General features: G+C 45.3%; 1 protein-coding gene across 4 annotated transcripts in view; it reads left to right on the top strand.

Annotated features, from left to right (window-relative positions):
* Window positions 1-19,928, top strand: part of CCDC57 (coiled-coil domain containing 57) — a 96,877-nt gene that overhangs the window by 33,408 nt on the left and 43,541 nt on the right. For all 4 annotated transcript variants that reach the window (XM_040437604.1, XM_040437605.1, XM_040437603.1 and 1 more), the window contains 3 exons: window positions 1,979-2,179; window positions 6,964-7,122; window positions 14,980-15,142. In XM_040437604.1, the coding sequence (XP_040293538.1) occupies window positions 1,979-2,179; window positions 6,964-7,122; window positions 14,980-15,142 (523 nt within the window). The remainder of the gene's footprint in view (window positions 1-1,978; window positions 2,180-6,963; window positions 7,123-14,979; window positions 15,143-19,928) is intronic.

Genomic DNA, 19,928 nt, shown 5'->3' with positions numbered 1-19,928 from the left:
ACCTATACCTGGAGCCATGGCCAGTACAGGTGCAGCTCTGCAATTAGTGTAATCCTCTTGCTTTTAGGGCCCTTGCACACGACCGTATGCCCTCCGAGACATGAGCGGCATTGATCGTGCGCTCGGGAGTACACAGCATCATAGATTACAATGATACGGTGCACGTCGGGCCGCCCGCGGGGCTATTGTCCCGCACTCATAAGATCATATGAGTGTGGGACAATAAGCCCCATCATTGTAATCTATGATGCTGTGTACTCCCGTGCACACGATCAATTCCGCTCACGGACCGTATATCTCGAAGGGCATACGGTCGTGTGCAAGGGCCCTTAGGGTTTGGCTACATGGCGATCAGCTGTTTCACCAAAGGATTGCAGTGGGATCTCAGTGTAGTGGTACTATCATAGAAATGAATAAGGTCACAGCACAATACGCACGTGTGCCGCAACCGTGACCCCTGAATCACAAAAAAAATCCAGCACTGCAACGGAAGTTGAGCGCTACGTTCTTCTTGATTGCGACCTGGCTGTGTTTTCACAGCAAAATCACAGCTCTACAATAGTCGTGCAACAAGTTGCATACAAGTCGCACGTTTTTTTTTTTTTTTGTTTTTTTTTTACTTTTCTGCAACCTGGAGTCATGTGGCACATGCATTTACGGCCATAAACGTATCCTGCTGGAGAGCGAGCGGGGCTTTTCATTTATCACTAGATCACCAGCCGCAAAGTGGGAAGTTAATGGCACTTTATTAAAATGGAGTTTTATCTTGTCCTATATATAAGACGCCTCCGTCCGCGCACTTCCTGCACTTACATTGCAGAACGCATCCTCTGTGACAATCGACTGAATTACATCAGTAAATCCGTACCATGCCTATTACAGCTGCCCCCACTATATAGAAAGCTGGGCTCTTCTTCCCTGTATGCCTCTGGATGGAAAGAGCCACAGCTCTCTGTCCGACCATCAATACGCGCAAATGTTCATAAATGGCGCTGTTTGGGTTTGGAATCTAGCCTTGCATTCTGTGACAGATATCTGAGGACTGTCTTCCCCTCCCCATATACATTACATTGCTGCTGGAACCTGGTGCCCTGCCGCTCCATTCATTCTCTATAGGACTGTCAGGGATAGCGGCTATTTCTGGCGGTCCGACAGAGAATGAATGGAGCATCAGGGTGCATGCTCGGCCTGTCTCTACATGGGACCCCTGTTCTGGGGATCGAGAGCGGTCCCAGTGATCAGACCCCCACCAATCAATTATCCCCTAACTTTAATGCCCCGCACAGACCTTTTAATCCAGAAAATTGCAGCTTTCACCCAGAGCCTCATAGTACACTATTTCCTGTTCGGTAGAGATTAGTTTTCAGCAGTCATTATTGTCATCACAGGCAGGATTACAATGACCGGTAACACCTCTATGATGAAGCTGGAGACAGCTATACTATTAGAATGTATTAAGTTGGAGCAGCTGTCACCACTCCTGACAAGTCATTACTTCTATTCCCCGTAATCTGATAATCCTGGGGCATCTTTTCCTAGAAGTCTGTTTTGTACTCTGTTACTCCTTTTGGAAGTTTATAAATGGACAACTGAGTGTTACCAGTTGGGGGTGTGCCGCTAAACTTCTACGCTGTCCAGGCCGTGGTGATCATATCGGGTTGTGTAGGGATATACCCTTTGACAAGGGGAATGGCAGCCCCCAGTTGTCAATTTATTGGTAATTTTATAGGAGGAATAACTGAGAAATAGCTCAATGCTGAAAAGCTGCTCCAGAATTGTTATTTCATGGAGAATAGAAGTATTTAGTAAAATGAACACCCACCCCCGCCACCACCATAGAACCCGCTATAGAGAGAATGGATGGCGGCCTGTACGGGGTTTGGGGAGTAGGAGCAATACAGTTTTAGGAATGGAAGATGTAGACTGGATGTAGTAAAATGGTAAATGAGTATTGACCGAGGAGGCTCTTACCTTGCAGACATGTGCAGCTAGACCGGCTGGCTCGCGAGAAGGAGTCGGCGCTGGGATCTATGAAGGAAGTGCACGCTGAACGGGTACAGCAGCTGGAGCAGCAGATGACGGAGTTGCGGGTGTGCGTGGAAACCATACAGGCGGAGCGGCAAAGAGCTCAGTGCAGCCAGCAAGCAACGCTAGCGGAAAAAGACTACGCCATTGAGAAGTGAGTACAGATGGATCTGCGTTCACGGCTGCCTTTCTCACATGTGGTTTTCCATAGGCACGCTTTTAGGAGACCATTCTGTTCTGGAAGCAGTGTGGGCATAGGCGTCAAATGTATCTGGATCGGGCAGCTTCTCTGCATGGACAAGAGGTGTTGTCAGAGGCATACACTGATCTCACAGGGCCCCATAGTAGGGCTCACGCACACGAATGCGTAGTACTCGTGTTCAGATTGCAGCCTGCAAACAGCGGGTCCACAATATACGGGCACCTGCAGACCCATTCGGGTCCGTGGGTTTTGTGTCTGTGCCTCCGTACCGCAAAAAAGTAGCCCATGCACTCGTTTTTTTGGTGCAGATTGCGGACCCTATTCAAGTAAATGGATCCTGCGTCCACATACGCACCTGTTGACAGCTGCAGAAACATGCGATTCATCTGTGATGGGAAAGGGAGCCGGCGCCTCCTCATGACTTCGGCGGACCCACCGCCAGCTATGGGGTTTTATTAAGACCAGCGTCTAAAACGCCGGTCTTAATAAATGTTCCCCAGAGTTTCTATATGGACAGCAGGGATTTCTGCCCTGGAGAGTTTATGTAGGAATATCAGGCCTCTATGCTGGGTAATGGAGAATAAGACGTCTTTCCTAGAGTTCAGCCTCTTGGTCATTGCTTTATTCAGAGATCCGTGTCCCAGCATTTCCAGAAGCCCCTCAGATAAGCTCCTGGAACGTGTCCTGCAGCCTATAAATCACTGATATCAGGTCATCGTTGATTTCTAGCTCTATCCTCATCTCCTGTTTATACTATCTTAGTAATGGAAGGGATTTTTACTCCACGTCCAAGTCATTGCTGATATGCAGGGGCCAATGTCCTAAAGTTACCACTTCCGAGAGGCCAGTTACCCCGTGAACTTACTACATTATACGGATCAGGTCTTGGGAGGGCTGAGTTTTCTGCAGTTTTCATTCGTGGTCCACTATTGCACTCCATTGTACAGTTTACATATATACAGTGACATATCCAAATTGATGATCTGTGGGGGTCCGAGCGCTGAGATCCCCACCAATCCCTAGAACCAGAGAGTGAACGGCTCAAATAGCACACCTCCTCCTCACTGCGGACTCCGTAGAAAGCCTATGGGCTCGTCTCCTGCAGCGAGAAGGGACAGCGCTCACAAGTGCTTCTCCCTCCTTGTTCTAGCCCTCGATAGTGGTCTCAGCACTCAGACCCCCCTATACCTTTTGATATGTCACAAATGATAACCCCCAAAACAGGGGCACTTTGACAGTATTTTTCAAGTTGTATTTCTTTAAAAAAAATGCAAGGAACCTATTAGAATAGTAAAAAAAAAAAAAAAAAAACTTTGTCATACCAACTCTTTCTGTTCCAGTTCCGCTGATCGACCCTTCTCGCTGGGCTTTGTTTTTCTGACTGCAGAAGTGAAATACCGCATGTGATGTGCCTGTATACCGCATGTGACCACTTCAGGCAGGACGGATCCGACAGGCTGTTCACCCTGTCTGATCCGTCCTTCCACTATTTCGCCGTGCCGCCGGACGGCCGCTCCGTCCTCATTGACTATAATGGGGACGGGGCGGAGCTCCGGCGCAGTTCGCAGTGAGAGGCCGCCAGACTAAAAAGTCGGACATGCAGGACTTTTAGTCCGGCGGCCTTTCGCCGTGCACTGCCGTGCTGCGCCAGAGCTCCGCCCCCGTCCCCAGTCACAAAATACAGATTATGGCCTCATGCACACGACCGTTGTGTGCATCTGCGTCCGTTCCGTCATTTTTCACAGTTAGCGGAGGTCCCATTCATTTCTATGGAGCTGTGAAAAAAAAATGATAGTCCTCCGTTTTTTCTCCGCGTCCGTGATCCGTGATTCCAGTCCGTCCAAAAAATATAACCTGTCCTATTCTTGTCAGTGGAAAACTGAGGAAGGACCCAATTAAGTCAATGGGTCCGTCAAAAAAAATTGATGCACAACTGGTATGTCATCCGCGTCCGTGTCCGTTTTTTTTTCTACAAGACCTTGGTGCAATAAAATTACACTTTTCATTAACCTTCCTTTTTTTCCCGTCAGACAAAAAAAAGGAAGACACAAGGAAACACAACTGAAGCAAAATCGGACACGGACCACTGAAGCCAAATCACTGACAGTGAAAAAACACTGTCGTGTGCATGAGGCCTAAGTCCGTTCTGCATCAGCATTTTTTGCAGACCCATTGACTTTAATGGGTCCGTGGTCCACATTTTCATAGAACATGTTCAATTCTTTGCAGAATCAACATACGGATGCGCAAAGCACACAGATCATCTGTATATACTTGACTGCAAAATGCGGACCACGGACCCATTCAAGTCAATGGGGCTGCAACATGGACATCATCCGTATTTTCTGGATCCGTGTTTTGCGGACCACAAAATAAATTAGATTGTGTGAGTGCCCCTTTAATATAACATTTTCTTATTAGAATAGCTTCCCTGCCTTTTCTAACATATATAGAAAGTCAGCCGCTTTAAGTTAATTAGAGCCTTTCTCATAATCGCAGGCTTCAGAGATGAAATCTCCCAGCATTCCTCTCTGGCTAAATGTCTACCGAAAGCTTGCTATGTTCATAGACATTCTAAAAAGTGACGTCTTTATACCGAGAAGTGTACAGATCAGGAAAAATGTATCAGGTTGACTGTTTCCATTAGCATCCAGAAGAACTGTGAATGCAGCTCTGGAGGCTGAACTCAGGAAAAGTTCAATATAAGAAAAGAACTGTATGTACAAAATGTAGGGGTGCACCGAAATTCCGGCAGCCGAAAATATCGGCCGAAAATGCACCTAATCCACTTCGGCCGATATTGTTACATATCGGCCGAAAATATGGGGTGTGGGATTTGTCACCCACCATCTGCGGGCGGGCGCCGGGCGGGCGGTTTACTTTGTCACTGCATCTTTATTTTACCTTACAATCGTGAGGCTCCAGTAACTAACAACTCTGCAGGCAGAGCGGAGGCCGGCGTAACGTCACTTACTCACGTGACGCGCCTGCTCCGCCCACTTTATGAATGAAGGAGGCGGAGCAGGTGCGTCACGTGAGTAAGTGACGTTACGCCGCCCTCCGCTCTGCCTGCAGAGTTGTTACTGGAGCGTCACGATTGTAAGGTAAAAATGCAGTGAGTGATGCTGTGAGCAGCAGGGCCGGGGCTGTTATGGGTAGGGGGATCGGTCTATGGCACTGCTATGGGGAGGGGGGATCTGTGCACTGTTATGGGGAAAGGGATCTGTGCACTGTTATGGGGAAAGGGATCTGTGCACTGTTATGCCCATAACAGTGCACATATCCCCTTTCCATAACAGTGCACAGATCCCCCTCTCCATAACAGAGCCACCCACAGATCCCCCTCTCCATAACAGCGCCACCCACAGATCCCCCTCTCCATAACAGAGCCACCCACAGATCCCCCTCTCCATAACAGCGCCACCCACAGATCCCCCTCTCCATAACAGAGCCACCCACAGATCCCCCTCTCCATAACAGCGCCACCCACAGATCCCCCTCTCCATAACAGCGCCACCCACAGATCCCCCTCTCCATAACAGAGCCACCCACAGATCCCCCTCTCCATAACAGCGCCACCCACAGATCCCCCTCTCCATAACAGCGCCACCCACAGATGAATTTCATTCATGAAAAATAATTATTAATAAAATCATTTAAAAAAAAGTTATTTTAAAGTATTTGGGCAAAAAGGCAGTTTCGGTTTCGGTTTTCGGTCAAGGGCATCCTGAATTTTCGGTTTCGGTTTCGGACCAGAATTTTCATTTCGGTGCACCCCTAACAAAATGACTCCATTTTTCCATAGATTAAATCTTTATAGTGTATGAACTGTAAATTTGGGTTTGAAATTAGACACGTTTTGGTCCCCTTCGTCCAGTTTCATGACGGCAGCCCCCTGTCCATGTGTTTTATTAGGACATGTGGACATCATAGAGGGCAGACCCCCTTTGTGATCCAGGACGGAGAGCTGCTCCTGTTGTGTCTGACTCCTGCTCTCCTTCTATTACATGGAGAACCAGTCATCTGAATGGCCGCCACATAATACTACATTTCCTGCTATCGGAGAGATGCTTGGCTGGCTGCAGCTTTCCCGTTATCTGTGGATGCCATTCAGATCGATCTAGGGTCCATATTGTGAAAGGGCTTGTCTCATCAACTTGGTCTTAGTTATATCTTTTTCTAGACAAACTGGAAGCAGGGAATGTAATAAAAGAGGCAGCTAGTCATTGTGGGGCTCATGTATGGAAATTGTCCTCCTGGATGACATCACACCTGAAAGCTGGGGTCGTCATGATGATTTTCTGGCCTTCAACATGATCACTATTAGCATTGAGTTTAAGAAATGGGAGATTGTGATTATTCCAGTCTATACCTCATTCTCTTCATTGGGTCCTCCCTGCTCTGCATTCTGCCAACCACTGCCCTTTCCCCTTCGTTTTTTAACCATGTGGGACAAGCATGTCAAGTTGCCATATAGCAATGGCCTACAAGTGAAGGCAGGCCATCCTCAGCTGTTGGCCTCCACATGCTAGGCCTGCGACTCATGCACTTGGTCTGATGTGTTCTGGAGAGGCCGGACCATGTGGAGAGTGGATAGGGGCTTCCTAGGTTCTTCTACTTGACAGTTATGCCCTCACCCTAGATTTTCATATCTGGAAAGGTCTCCTGTTTATGGACAAATAAAGCCCGTCTACATCTGGGTTTAGGAAAGGTTACCAATCTGATTTCTCTTAAAGGTTGAAAGATGAAGTAGCCACGCTGAAGAACGGCTGGGATTCGTATGTTACCCAGGTATCTAAAGACTCTGTGACGAAAGACCTCCAGATTCAGGCCTTACAAGAAGAAGAGCAGAAGATGAAAGCTGAGATCACCAGATACCAGAAAGACATTGAGAGGTGAGTGATGTCAGAAGACGATATCTGGGATCTTGGGTAGCAGCACGTGAGGTAGTTGTTTCACAATTGTAGAAGACATGGAGCTCACGTCCAGGAATGAACATTGTACACGTTACCACCTCACTAAGCCCTCTCAGGTGGGTCTTTACTCACTGCATGATGACCCCGGTCGCCGCCATACAGCACTGGAAAGGGGGAGACCCAACAGCCCATCAGCATCCAGACAAAACCTCCTTGGCCCTGGACTACATAACCCCACGGCACAACAACAGAGGCCACCAGACAGCGCGAACTCCAAGTGAATACACAAAACCACTCACTTTCTTAGCAGACTGAGAGTAAATAAGTAGACATCTTTAGGGTGGCCAAACATCCAGCGTCCACCCTGAACTTATCTACTTATTTGCTCTCAGCAGAGGTGCTTGGTCGCTCCCCTCCCAGTTGCTGTATTGTGGCAGTGGTCCCTGTGCAATGCCACGCCCACTAGAGTTAAGACCCCCATAAACAAGGTCACCGGGAACTGGAAAAATTGGCTTGTACAGTTTGAGCAGAATGTAATGAGAATCTATGACCCAAGTCAGCGTCGCTCTTGTCCATTTGTCTGGCACTGCAGCTCAGCCCCATTTAATGTAGCTGCAATACCAAACACGGCCACAAGAGCATGAATGGCGCTGTGTCAGTCACTGCAGTGTTATGGATCCCGAACAATCACACATTGGTGGCCAATCCTAAGAGTCTCCTAGCATGTTACAATACTATATAGACCTTGTATGGGAGCCTTCAGGTTTCCATATTTTTTGTTTTTTAACTGGGCAGCCAGGCATGGTGAATTACACGATTCTGCTTAAGGGAAACCATAAAAACCTAATGGAACGAAGGCTAAAGTGAAGAATAATTCTCATATACTTCTTGATCATTTCTAGTATTTTAGTACATTCTGTATTGTGGCCACTAGATGTCACTGTTTTCTTTTTAATCAGTACAGTTTGATTGGTTTTTGATATATTATAAGGTTACATTTCATATTTTAATTTAACAATTGATCAGTAAACAGAACTTATACAACAGTTTCTTTGTATTATTGTTATTTGTTAGTGTTTGAATGATAAATTATTCTCCACTCACTAATATTATATCTGGTTTTCAGTTGTTATTAATTCATGTATATCCATACAAAAAGACACACGTGTATATGTGCATGTACATATATACATGTATACATACACACTCGTGCATGTCCTACATACATATCCATACATTAACAACTACGAATAATTATATAAGTTATCAATCACTCAAGAGGGATAGGGGGTAGGTTGGACACGCCGATAGGAGTTAATGAATAGTTAATAACATTGATTTTAAATATGAATATAAACATGTGCACAGGCATTAAGTAACATAACTACATAACAGTTCGAATATATGCGCATATGTGTAAAAACGCGCACCCACATCCGCACACGTATGTATTCATACATCTATCTTAGATTGTCCACATATATACATGCACACATGCCCGTATATACACACATATCTACATATATATATATATATATATATATATATATATTCATATATTCACTGCCTGTCCAAAAAAAAGTCGCCACCTGGATTTAACTAAGTAAATAGCTATGAGCCTCCTATTGGATAATTACTGCCTGGGCGATTATCTCTCAGCTGGCAACAAGTTATTTAACCCCAACTGGTGCAATGAGTTGCTTCTCATTTCTTAAGCAACCATGTCGAAAGACACATCTCGTGGTCGTGGAAAAGATGTTCGTCTGTTTGAGAAGGGTCAAATCATTGGCATGCATCAAGCAGAGAAAACATCGAAGGAGATTGCAAAAACTACTAAAATTGGGTTAAGAACTGTCCAACGCATTATTAAAAACTGGAAGGATAGTGGGGACCCATCGTATTCGAGGAAGAAATGTGGCCGGAAAAAATCCTGACTGATCGTGATCGGCGTTTGGTGAAATCAAATTGAAGAAAACCAACAGTAGAGCTCAGGGCTATGTTTAATAGTGAAAGTAAGAGCATTTCCACACGCACAATGCGAAGGGAACTCAAGGGATTGGGACTGAACAGCTGTGTAGCCGTAAGAAAACCACTAATCAGTGAGGCAAACCAGGCTTCAATTTGCTGTGGAGCATAAAGATTGGACTCTGGAGCAATGGAAGAAGGTCATGTGGTCTGATGAGTCCAGATTTACCCTGTTCCAGAGTGATGGGCGCATATGGGTAAGAAGAGAGGCAGATGAAGTGATGCACCCATCATGCCTAGTGCCTACTGTACAAGCCTGTGGGGGCAGTGCTATGATCTGGGGTTGCTGCAGTTGGTCAGGTCTAGGTTCAGCAACAGTATGTGCTCCAAGAATGAGGTCAGCGACTACCTGAACAACTGAATGACCAGGTTATTTCATCAATGGATTTGTTCTTCCCTGATGCACGGGCATATTCCAAGATGACAATGCCAGGATTCATCGGGCTCACATTGTGAAAAAGAGTGGTTCAGGGAGCATGAGACATCATTTCCACACATGGATTGGCCACCACAGAGTCCAGACCTTAACCCCATTGAGAATCTTTGGGATGTGCTGGAGAAGGCTTTGCGCAGCGGTCAGACTCTACCATCATCAATGCAAGATCTTGGTGAAAAATGAATGCAACACTGGATGGAAATAAATCTTGTGACATTGCAGAAGCTTATCGAAACAATGCCACAGTGAATGCGTGCCGTAATCAAAGCTAGAGGGGGTCCAACGAAATATTTTTGGTGGCGACTTTTTTTTTTGGGACGGGCAATGTATATATCTATATATAATAAGCATGATATATTTGTAAAGACAATAGTGTACATGCGTACACATTATGTGCACACACCCACATATATATTAATCTTAAATATTTAAGGATTAGTTATTAGATACTTTTATGATATAGATAGAACAGGTAATTTTCCAGACTAAGGCTACATGCACACGACCGTATGTGTTTTGTGGTCCATAAATTGTGGATCCGCAAAAAAAAAAGAAAAACGAATGACATCCGTGTTTTTTTTGTTTTTTGCGGATCCATTGTAACAATGCCTAAAACGGACAAGAATAGGACATGTTCTATTTTTTTTTTGCAGGGCTACGGAACGGACATACTGATGCGGACATTGAAATGAATGAGTCCGCATCCTATCCGCAAAAAAAAACAGAACGGAAACGTTCGTGTGCATGTAGCCTAATGTTGATATTATTTATCTATGATTAAGGCTTATTGCACACGACAGTATATTTTCACGGTCCGCAAAACGGGGTCCCGTTTTTCCGTGATCCGTGACCGTTTTTTCGTCCGTGGGTCTTCCTTGATTTTTGGAGGATCCTCGGACATGAAAAAAAAGTCGTTTTGGTGTCCGCCTGGCCGTGCGGAGCCAAACGGATCCGTCCTGAATTACAATGCAAGTCAATGGGGACGGATCCGTTTGACGTTGACACAATATGGTGCCATTTCAAACGGATCCGTCCCCATTGACTTTCAATGTAAAGTCTGGAGTCCCTTTTATACCATGGGATCAGAGTTTTCTCCAATCCGATGGTATATTTTAACTTGAAGCGTCCCCATCACCATGGGAACGCCTCTATGTTAGAATATACTGTCGGATATGAGTTAGATCGTGAAACCTCATTTCCGACAGTATATTCTAACACAGAGGCGTTCCCATGGTGATGGGGACGCTTCTAGTTAGAATATACTACAAACTGTGTACATGATTGCCCCCTGCTGCCTAGCAGCATCCGATCTCTTACAGGGGGCCGTGATCAGCACAATTAACCCCTCAGGTGCCGCACCTGAAGGGGTTAATTGTACTATCATATCCCCCTGTAAGAGATCAGGGCTGCCAGGCAGCAGGGGGCAGACCCCCCTCCCCTCCCCAGTTTGAATATCATTGGTGGCCAGTGCGGCCCCCCCCCCCCTTCCTCCCTCTATTGTAATAATTCGTTGGTGGCACAGTGTGCGCCCCCCCCCCTTCCTCCCTCTATTGTAATAATTCGTTGGTGGCACAGTGTGCGCCCCCCCCCCCTCCCTCCCTCTATTGTAATAAATCGTTGGTGGCGCAGTGTGCGCCCCCCATCGGCCCCCCCTCCCTCTATAGCATTAACAACATTGGTGGCCAGTGTGCGGCCTCCCATCTAACCCCCCCCCCCCCCCCCGATCATTGGTGGCAGCGGGTTACTAGCAATAGTACAATAGTAGAAGATTCATACTTACCTGGGAGCTGCGATGTTCGTGTCCGGCCGGGAGCTCCTCCTACTGGTAAGTGACAGTTCATTTAGCAATGCGCCGCACAGACCCTGTCACTTACCAGTAGGTGGAGCTCCCGGCCGGACACGAACATCGCAGCAGCAGCCAGCAGCAGGTAAGTATGAATCTTCTACTATTGTACTATTGCTAAGTAACCATGGCAACAAGGACTGTAGTAGCGTCCTGGTTGCCATGGTTACCGATCGGAGCCCCAGCGATTAAACTGGGACTCCGATCGGAACTCCGCTGCCACCAATGATGGGGGGGGGGGGGGAGAGATGGGAGGCCGCACACTGGCCACCAATGTTGTTAATGCTATAGAGGGAGGGGGGGCCGATGGGGGGCGCACACTGTGCCACCAACGAATAATTACAATAGAGGGAGGGGGGGGGGGGCCGCACTGGCCACCAACCTATTATTACAATAGAGGGGGGGGGGGGCCGCACTGGCCACCAATGATATTCAAACTGGGGAGGGGGGCAGGGTCTGCCCCCTGCTGCCTGGCAGCCCTGATCTCTTACAGGGGGATATGATAGTACAATTAACCCCTTCAGGTGCCGCACCTGAAGGGGTTAATTGTGCTGATCACAGCCCCCTGTAAGAGATCGGGTGCTGCCAGGCAGCAGGGGGCAGTCTTGTACACAGTTTGTAGTGTATTCTAACTAGAAGCGTCCCCATCACCATGGGAACGCTTCTGTGTTAGAATATACTGTCGGTTCTGAGTTTTCACGAAGTGAAAACTCAGCTATGAAAAAGCTTTTATGCAGACGGATCTTCGGATCCGTCTGTATAAAAAGTAACCTACGGCCACGGATCATGGACACGGATGCAATCTTGTGTGCATCCGTGTTCTTTCATGGACCCATTGACTTGAATGGGTCCGTGAACCGTTGGCCGTGAAAAAAATAGGACAGGTCATATTTTTTTCACGGCCAGGAAACACGGATCTCGGATGCGGCTGCAAAACGGTGCATTTTCCGTTTTTTCCACGGACCCATTGAAAGTCATGGGGTCCGCGAAAAAAAACGGAAAACGGCACAACGGCCACGGGTGCACACAACGGTCGTGTGAAAGAGGCCTAAGGCTACTTTCACACTGCCGTTTCTGGGTCCGCCTGTGAGATCCGTTTCAAGGCTCTCACAAGCGGCCCAAAACGGATCAGTTCAGCCCCAATGCATTCTGAATGGATAAGGATCCGTTCAGAATGCATCAGTTTGCCTTCATTCCGTCTCCATTCCGCTCTGGAGGCGGACACCAAAACGCTGCTTGCGGCGTTTTGATGTCCGTCTGACGAAACTGAGCCAAACGGATCCGTCCTGACTAACAATGTAAGTCAATGGGGACGGATCCGTTTTCACTGACACAATATGGTGCAATTGAAAAAGGATCCGCCTCCCATTGACTTTCAATGTAAGTCAAAACGGATCCGTTTGCATTATCATAAACAAAAAAATTGCAGATACCAGACGGATCCGCACCTAAACGCAGGTGTGAAAGTAGCCTAAGGGAAAATAGTTTGGTCTGGTACCTAGATAGATAGTTCGGGTTCTATAAAGACCAATATTTTTTCGTTTTTCTCAGATAGTGAATATGATGTAAATGTCATTTCCATACTGTGTGCGTGTGAGACCGATGTCCATACTTCTGAGATGGTGAGGATTTCTGGACTTTGTGCTATGAGGCTTCTTGCGGCCAGTATTATATGGGATCCCACTGGTTGATTTGGTAGAAAACCGAAGGCAAAGTCTGGAGATGGTTGAATCTTTATATGGAGCATCTTGTTTAGTTTTTCAAATGCCGTTTTCCAAAATGTTTGAATTCTTGGGCCTGACCACCATAGATGTAGATGGGTTCCTTGAGCTCCACAGTTTTTCCAGCATAGATCAGAGTAGCTGGGGTCAATGTGGTTTAGTTCTACCGGTGTCAGATGCCATCTCAGGAGTATTTCTCGGGAGAGTTCACACTGGTGCATCCTTTGGATATTTCATTAGTCCTGTTGAACGCAGATCTCCAATTTTCGGAGGAACAGGTGGTTCCTAGGTCTCTTTCCCATCGTAGTAGATATTTATTCTTTAGCTTATTTTCAATGTTATTAATATAGAAGTTAGAAATACCTTTCGTTATAGGATTTTGAGTAAAGAAAAATGTAAATGCAGATTTAGGAAAAATTGGGTCGTTAAATTGGATTTGGGGGAAAAAGAATGTCTGATTCTTAAATATTTGTAGAAGTTTGTGTTGGGTCAATGATATTGGGAAGCTAAATGGCTGAATCAGTGTCATTTGTGTTGGTTATTTGGGTCGGTTAAGTCTTCAATTTATTTTTTATTCAGTTTTTTTCCCAGTTGGAAAGATTGATATCTGGACAGATTGTTTTGATATATCGAGTTGGTGTATATTAATTTTGTTAGATATAGGATATTTATTGACATAATTTTCCCAGATGGTTTGTGTGGCCTTTATACTTAATATCGATAGTAATGGGGTTGGATTTTAAACAATTTTCTTCTTTTTGAGCCCAATGCCCTTTTTCCGTTTCTGGATGTCACTGTTTTCTTATGTTGAATCCAGTCATGTACAGTAAGAGCCCTATCACCGACATCACCTCTTCCATCTGATTAACCCTCCATTGTACTATGAATACACCTGCGGGGTCGTGTCATATCCGTTACAGAGCACAAACTTGGTCGTGTACATACACTTGTCTGGTCGCCTCCAGCTCAGTGCTTTTACCTAAGGCTACAGTCACACGACTGAAAAACACTCACTGTCAATTTTTCATTGTCATTTTTGCATCCATTTTCCAGCCTTTTGGCTGTTTTTAATGACCATTTTGTATCCATAAAAATTGATAATGTCCCCCATAGTGGCCCCCAGCAGTAATAATGTCCCCCATAGTGGCCCCCTGCAGTAATAATGTCCCCCATAGTGGCCCGCAGCAGTAATTATGTCCCCCATAGTGGCCCCCAGCAGTAATTATGTCCCCCATAGTGGCCCCCAGCCAATAAAAAAAGTATAAGTATAAGATGTCCTGATGGACGGCAAAGTAGTGCTCCATCCCACTGATGATCTGAGGAAGAAGCAGAAGGAGCCGCAGAGACTTAGACCTGGCTTCCTATAAAGAACATGGTACCCAAGCTAGGCCCAAGAAAACCGTAAGAGTGTAATATAGGTCTAAAACCAAACTGCTATTTCCTGGATAATTTGTGGCTTGCCATCTTGTGGAATGAGGTCCACCTGGATCTAACTGGCAAGAAGAGTCTAAGGCACTGTCACATGAAGTATATGGCTTAAATAATCCCAAAGCGATATCATTTAGGCACGCAGGATCTCTCACCATGGCGAAAGGTTACTGGTTTTGGCTTATGTGCTCCAAATAAAGCAAGTTGCAGCAGATGTCCCCCAGGTCAATGACAAGGACCCACCTTTTCCCTGCTCCATTACCCGACCTCCCGATTCCTGTTGTGTATTAAAGAAATTCTACCAAAGCAGTCCACCGCCCGTGGATCTATCCCCCATACATCCACATAAGAGGCTCTGATTTAATTTTTCCACTTCCCATCAGGTACCAGCAGCAGCTGGCATGTTCACTGGAGCGTGAGAGGATTTTGGAGCAGGCCAGGGTGCAGGTTGAATTGGACTGGCAGAAGCGCTGTGAGATGGCAGAGAAAGCCCAGTACCAGAGATCCGAGGAGCTTATAGAAAACCTCAGTAAAGCCAAGGAACAGGTACATCACAGTAGAATTAAAGCTACATATAGAGCAAGGTTAATGTCGTATCTCGTAGCTGTTCTCTCCTCACAGATATGACAGTATTTTCTAGGTTGGCCTCTGTGCGGTGGGTGACGGGAGTATTAAAGTGTAACGGTCATATATATATTTTTTTATTTGCTAGTTTATTAGAGCTAGGCATGTATACCTGAGTTAGTCTGTCAACGATTGTCAAAAGATCGGTAACTACCTTCTAATAACAGCTTTCATTAATGTCTCCTGTCCCTTTCCACTGCTCCCTAAAAGACCGTTGCTATGGCTCATCTGTCTCCGGCTAGGAAGACAGAGGGGCGGTCCTTCACACTGCATGCCTGCATTAGGCTTCAGAGTGAGGAGGCGTGTCTCTCAGTAATCCAATCTGATTGGCTGGCAGGGAGCTGCTGGATACAGCAAGTGTGTATGTGACCTGAGGGAATGCAGTTTTGGCCTCAGAGAACTGGCAGAGGAGCCATCTTGAGAAAGTCCTCATATTGTAGAGGTTACGAAGGTAAAAAACTCAAGGAAAACAGTGGTATGTGAAGAAACTAAAGATTGCTGTATACATAATGCAGCAGCAACATATGCTAAAATAAATTTTTTGATGAAAACATGACAATTACACTTTTTAACCACTTAAGGACCACAGGTTTATACCCCCCTAAAGACCAGGCCCTTTTTTACAAATCGGCACTACACTACTTTCACCGTTTATTGCTCGGTCATACAACTTACCACCCAAATGAATTTTACCTCCTTTTCTTCTCACTAATAGAGCTTTCATTTGGTGGTATTTCATTGCTGCTGACATTTTTACTTTTTTTGTTATTAATCGAAATTTAACGATTTTTTTGCAAAAAAATGACATTTTTCACTTTCAGTTGTAAAATTTTGCAAAAAAAACGAGATCCATATAGAAATTTTGCTCTAAATTTATAGTTCTACATGTCTTTGATAAAAAAAAAATGTTTGGGTAAAAAAAAAATGGTTTGGGTAAAAGTTATAGCGTTTACAAACTATGGTACAAAAATGTGAATTTCCGCTTTTTGAAGCAGCTCTGACTTTCTGAGCACCTGTCATGTTTCCTGAGGTTCTACAATGCCCAGACAGTACAAACACCCCACAAATGACCCCATTTCGGAAAGTACACACCCTAAGGTATTCGCTGATGGGCATAGTGAGTTCATAGAACTTTTTATTTTTTGTCACAAGTTAGCGGAAAATGATGATTTTTTTTTATTTTATTTTTTTTCCTACAAAGTCTCATATTCCACTAACTTGTGACAAAAAATAAAAACTTCCATGAACTCATTATGCCCATCACGAAATACCTTGGGGTCTCTTCTTTCCAAAATGGGGTCACTTGTGGGGTAGTTATACTGCCCTGGCATTCTAGGGGCCCAAATGTGTGGTAAGGAGTTTGAAATCAAATTCTGTAAAAAATGACGAGTGAAATCCGAAAGGTGCTCTTTGGAATATGGGCCCCTTTGCCCACCTAGGCTGCAAAAAAGTGTCACACATCTGGTATCTACGTACTCAGGAGAAGTTGAGGAATGTGTTTTGGGGTGTCATTTTACATATACCCATGCTGGGTGAGATAAATATCTTGGTCAAATGCCAACTTTGTATAAAAAAATGGGAAAAGTTGTCTTTTGCCAAGATATTTCTCTCACCCAGCATGGGTATATGTAAAATGACACCCCAAAACACATTCCCCACCTTCTCCTGAGTACGGAGATACCAGATGTGTGACACTTTTTTGCAGCCTAGGTGGGCAAAGGGGCCCATATTCCAAAGAGCACCTTTCGGATTTCACTCGTCATTTTTTACAGAATTTGATTTCAAACTCCTTACCACACATTTGGGCCCCTAGAATGCCAGGGCAGTATAACTACCCCACAAGTGACCCCATTTTGGAAAGAAGACACCCCAAGGTATTCCGTGAGGGGCATGGCAAGTTCCTAGAATTTTTTATTTTTTGTCACAAGTTAGTGGAAAATGATGATTTTTTTTTTTTTTTTTTTTTTTTTCATACAAAGTCTCATATTCCACTAACTTGTGACAAAAAATAAAAACTTCCATGAACTCACTATGCCCATCAGCGAATACCTTGGGGTCTCTTCTTTCCAAAATGGGGTCACTTGTGGGGTAGTTATACTGCCCTGGCATTCTAGGGGCCCGAATGTGTGGTAAGGAGTTTGAAATCAAATTCTGTAAAAAATGACCTGTGAAATCCGAAAGGTGCTCTTTGGAATATGGGCCCCTTTGCCCACCTAGGCTGCAAAAAAGTGTCACACATCTGGTATCTCTGTATTCAGGAGAAGTTGAGGAATGTGTTTTGGGGTGTCTTTTTACATATACCCATGCTGGGTGAGATAAATATCTTGGTCAAATGCCAACTTTGTATAAAAAAATGGGAAAAGTTGTCTTTTGCCAAGATATTTCTCTCACCCAGCAGGGGTATATGTAAAATGACACCCCAAAACACATTCCCCACCTTCTCCTGAGTACGGGGATACCAGATGTGTGACACTTTTTTGCAGCCTAGGTGGGCAAAGGGGCCCATATTCCAAAGAGCACCTTTCGGATTTCACAGGTCATTTTTTACAGAATTTGATTTCAAACTCCTTACCACACATTTGGGACCCTAGAATGCCAGGGCAGTATAACTACCCCACAAGTGACCCCATTTTGGAAAGAAGAGACCCCAAGGTATTCGCTGATGGGCATAGTGAGTTCATGGAAGTTTTTATTTTTTGTCACAAGTTAGTGGAATATGAGACTTTGTATGAAAAAAAAAAAAAAAAAAAAATCTGCATTTTCCACTAACTTGTGACAAAAAATTCTAGGAACTTGCCATGCCCCTCACGGAATACCTTGGGGTGTCTTCTTTCCAAAATGGGGTCACTTGTGGGGTAGTTATACTGCCCTGGCATTTTCCAGGGGCCCTAATGTGTGGTAAGTAGGTAAATGACCTGTGAAATCCTAAAGGTGCTCTTTGGAATATGGGCCCCTTTGCCCACCTAGGCTGCAAAAAAGTGTCACACATGTGGTATCGCCGTATTCAGGAGAAGTTGGGGAATGTGTTTTGGGGTGTCATTTTACATATACCCTTGCTGGGTGAGAGAAATATCTTGGCAAAAGACAACTTTTCCCATTTTTTTATACAAAGTTGGCATTTGACCAAGATATTTCTCTCACCCAGCATGGGTATATGTAAAATGACACCCCAAAACACATTCCCCAACTTCTCCTGAGTACGGCGATACCAGATGTGTGACACTTTATTGCAGCCTAGATGCGCAAAGGTGCCCAAATTCCTTTTAGGAGGGCATTTTTAGACATTTGGATACCAGACTTCTTCTCACGCTTTGGGGCCCCTAGAATGCCAGGGCAGTATAAATACCCCACATGTGACCCCATTTTGGAAAGAAGACACCCCAAGGTATTCAATGAGGGGCATGGCGAGTTCATAGAAATTTTTTTTTTTTGGCACAAGTTAGCGGAAATTGATATTTTTAATTTTTTTCTCACAAAGTCTCCCTTTCCGCTAACTTGGGACAAAAATTTCAATCTTTCATGGACTCAATATGCCCCTCACGGAATACCTGGGGGTGTCTTCTTTCCGAAATGGGGTCACATGTGGGGTATTTATACTGCCCTGGCATTCTAGGGGCCCTAAAGCGTGAGAAGAAGTCTGGAATATAAATGTCTAAAAAATTTTACGCATTTGGATTCCGTGAGGGGTATGGTGAGTTCATGTGAGATTTTATTTTTTGACACAAGTTAGTGGAATATGAGACTTTGTAAGAAAAAAAAAATAATAATTCCGCTAACTTGGGCCAAAAAAATGTCTGAATGGAGCCTTACAGAGGGGTGATCAATGACAGGGGGGTGATCAATGACAGGGGGGTGATCAATGACAGGGGGGGTGATCAATGACAGGGGGGGTGATCAATGACAGGGGGGGATCAATGACAGGGGGGGTGATCAATGACAGGGGGGGTGATCAATGACAGGGGGGGTGATCAATGACAGGGGGGGTGATCAATGACAGGGGGGTGATCAATGACAGGGGGGGTGATCAATGACAGGGGGGGTGATCAATGACGGGGGTGATCAATGACAGGGGGGGTGATCAATGACAGGGGGGTGATCAGGGAGTCTATATGGGGTGATAACCACAGTCATTGATCACGCCCGTGTAAGGCTTCATTCAGACGTCCGTATGCGTTTTGCGGATCCGATCCATCTATCAGTGCATCCGTAAAAATCATGCGGACATCTGAATGGAGCTTTACAGGGGGGTAATCAATGACAGGGGGGTGATCAGGGAGTCTATATGGGGTGATCACCACAGTCATTGATCATGCCCCTGTAAGGCTTCATTCAGACGTCCGGATGCGTTTTGCGGATCCGATCCATCTATCAGTGGATCCGTAAAAATCATGCGGACATCTGAATGGAGCTTTACAGGGGGGTAATCAATGACAGGGGGGTAATCAATGACAGGGGGGTGATCAGGGAGTCTATATGGGGTGATCACCACAGTCATTGATCATGCCCCTGTAAGGCTTCATTCAGACGTCCGGATGCGTTTTGCGGATCCGATCCATCTATCAGTGGATCCGTAAAAATCATGCGGACATCTGAATGGAGCTTTACAGGGGGGTGATCAATGACAGGGGTGTAATCAATGACAGGGGGGTGATCAGGGAGTCTATATGGGGTGATAACCACAGTCATTGATCACGCCCCTGTAAGGCTT

This window comes from Bufo bufo, chromosome 6, assembly GCF_905171765.1.
Source record: "Bufo bufo chromosome 6, aBufBuf1.1, whole genome shotgun sequence".
In the NCBI taxonomy this organism is placed as follows: Eukaryota; Metazoa; Chordata; class Amphibia; order Anura; family Bufonidae; genus Bufo; species Bufo bufo.
This window is presented reverse-complemented; position numbering and strand designations above follow the sequence as displayed.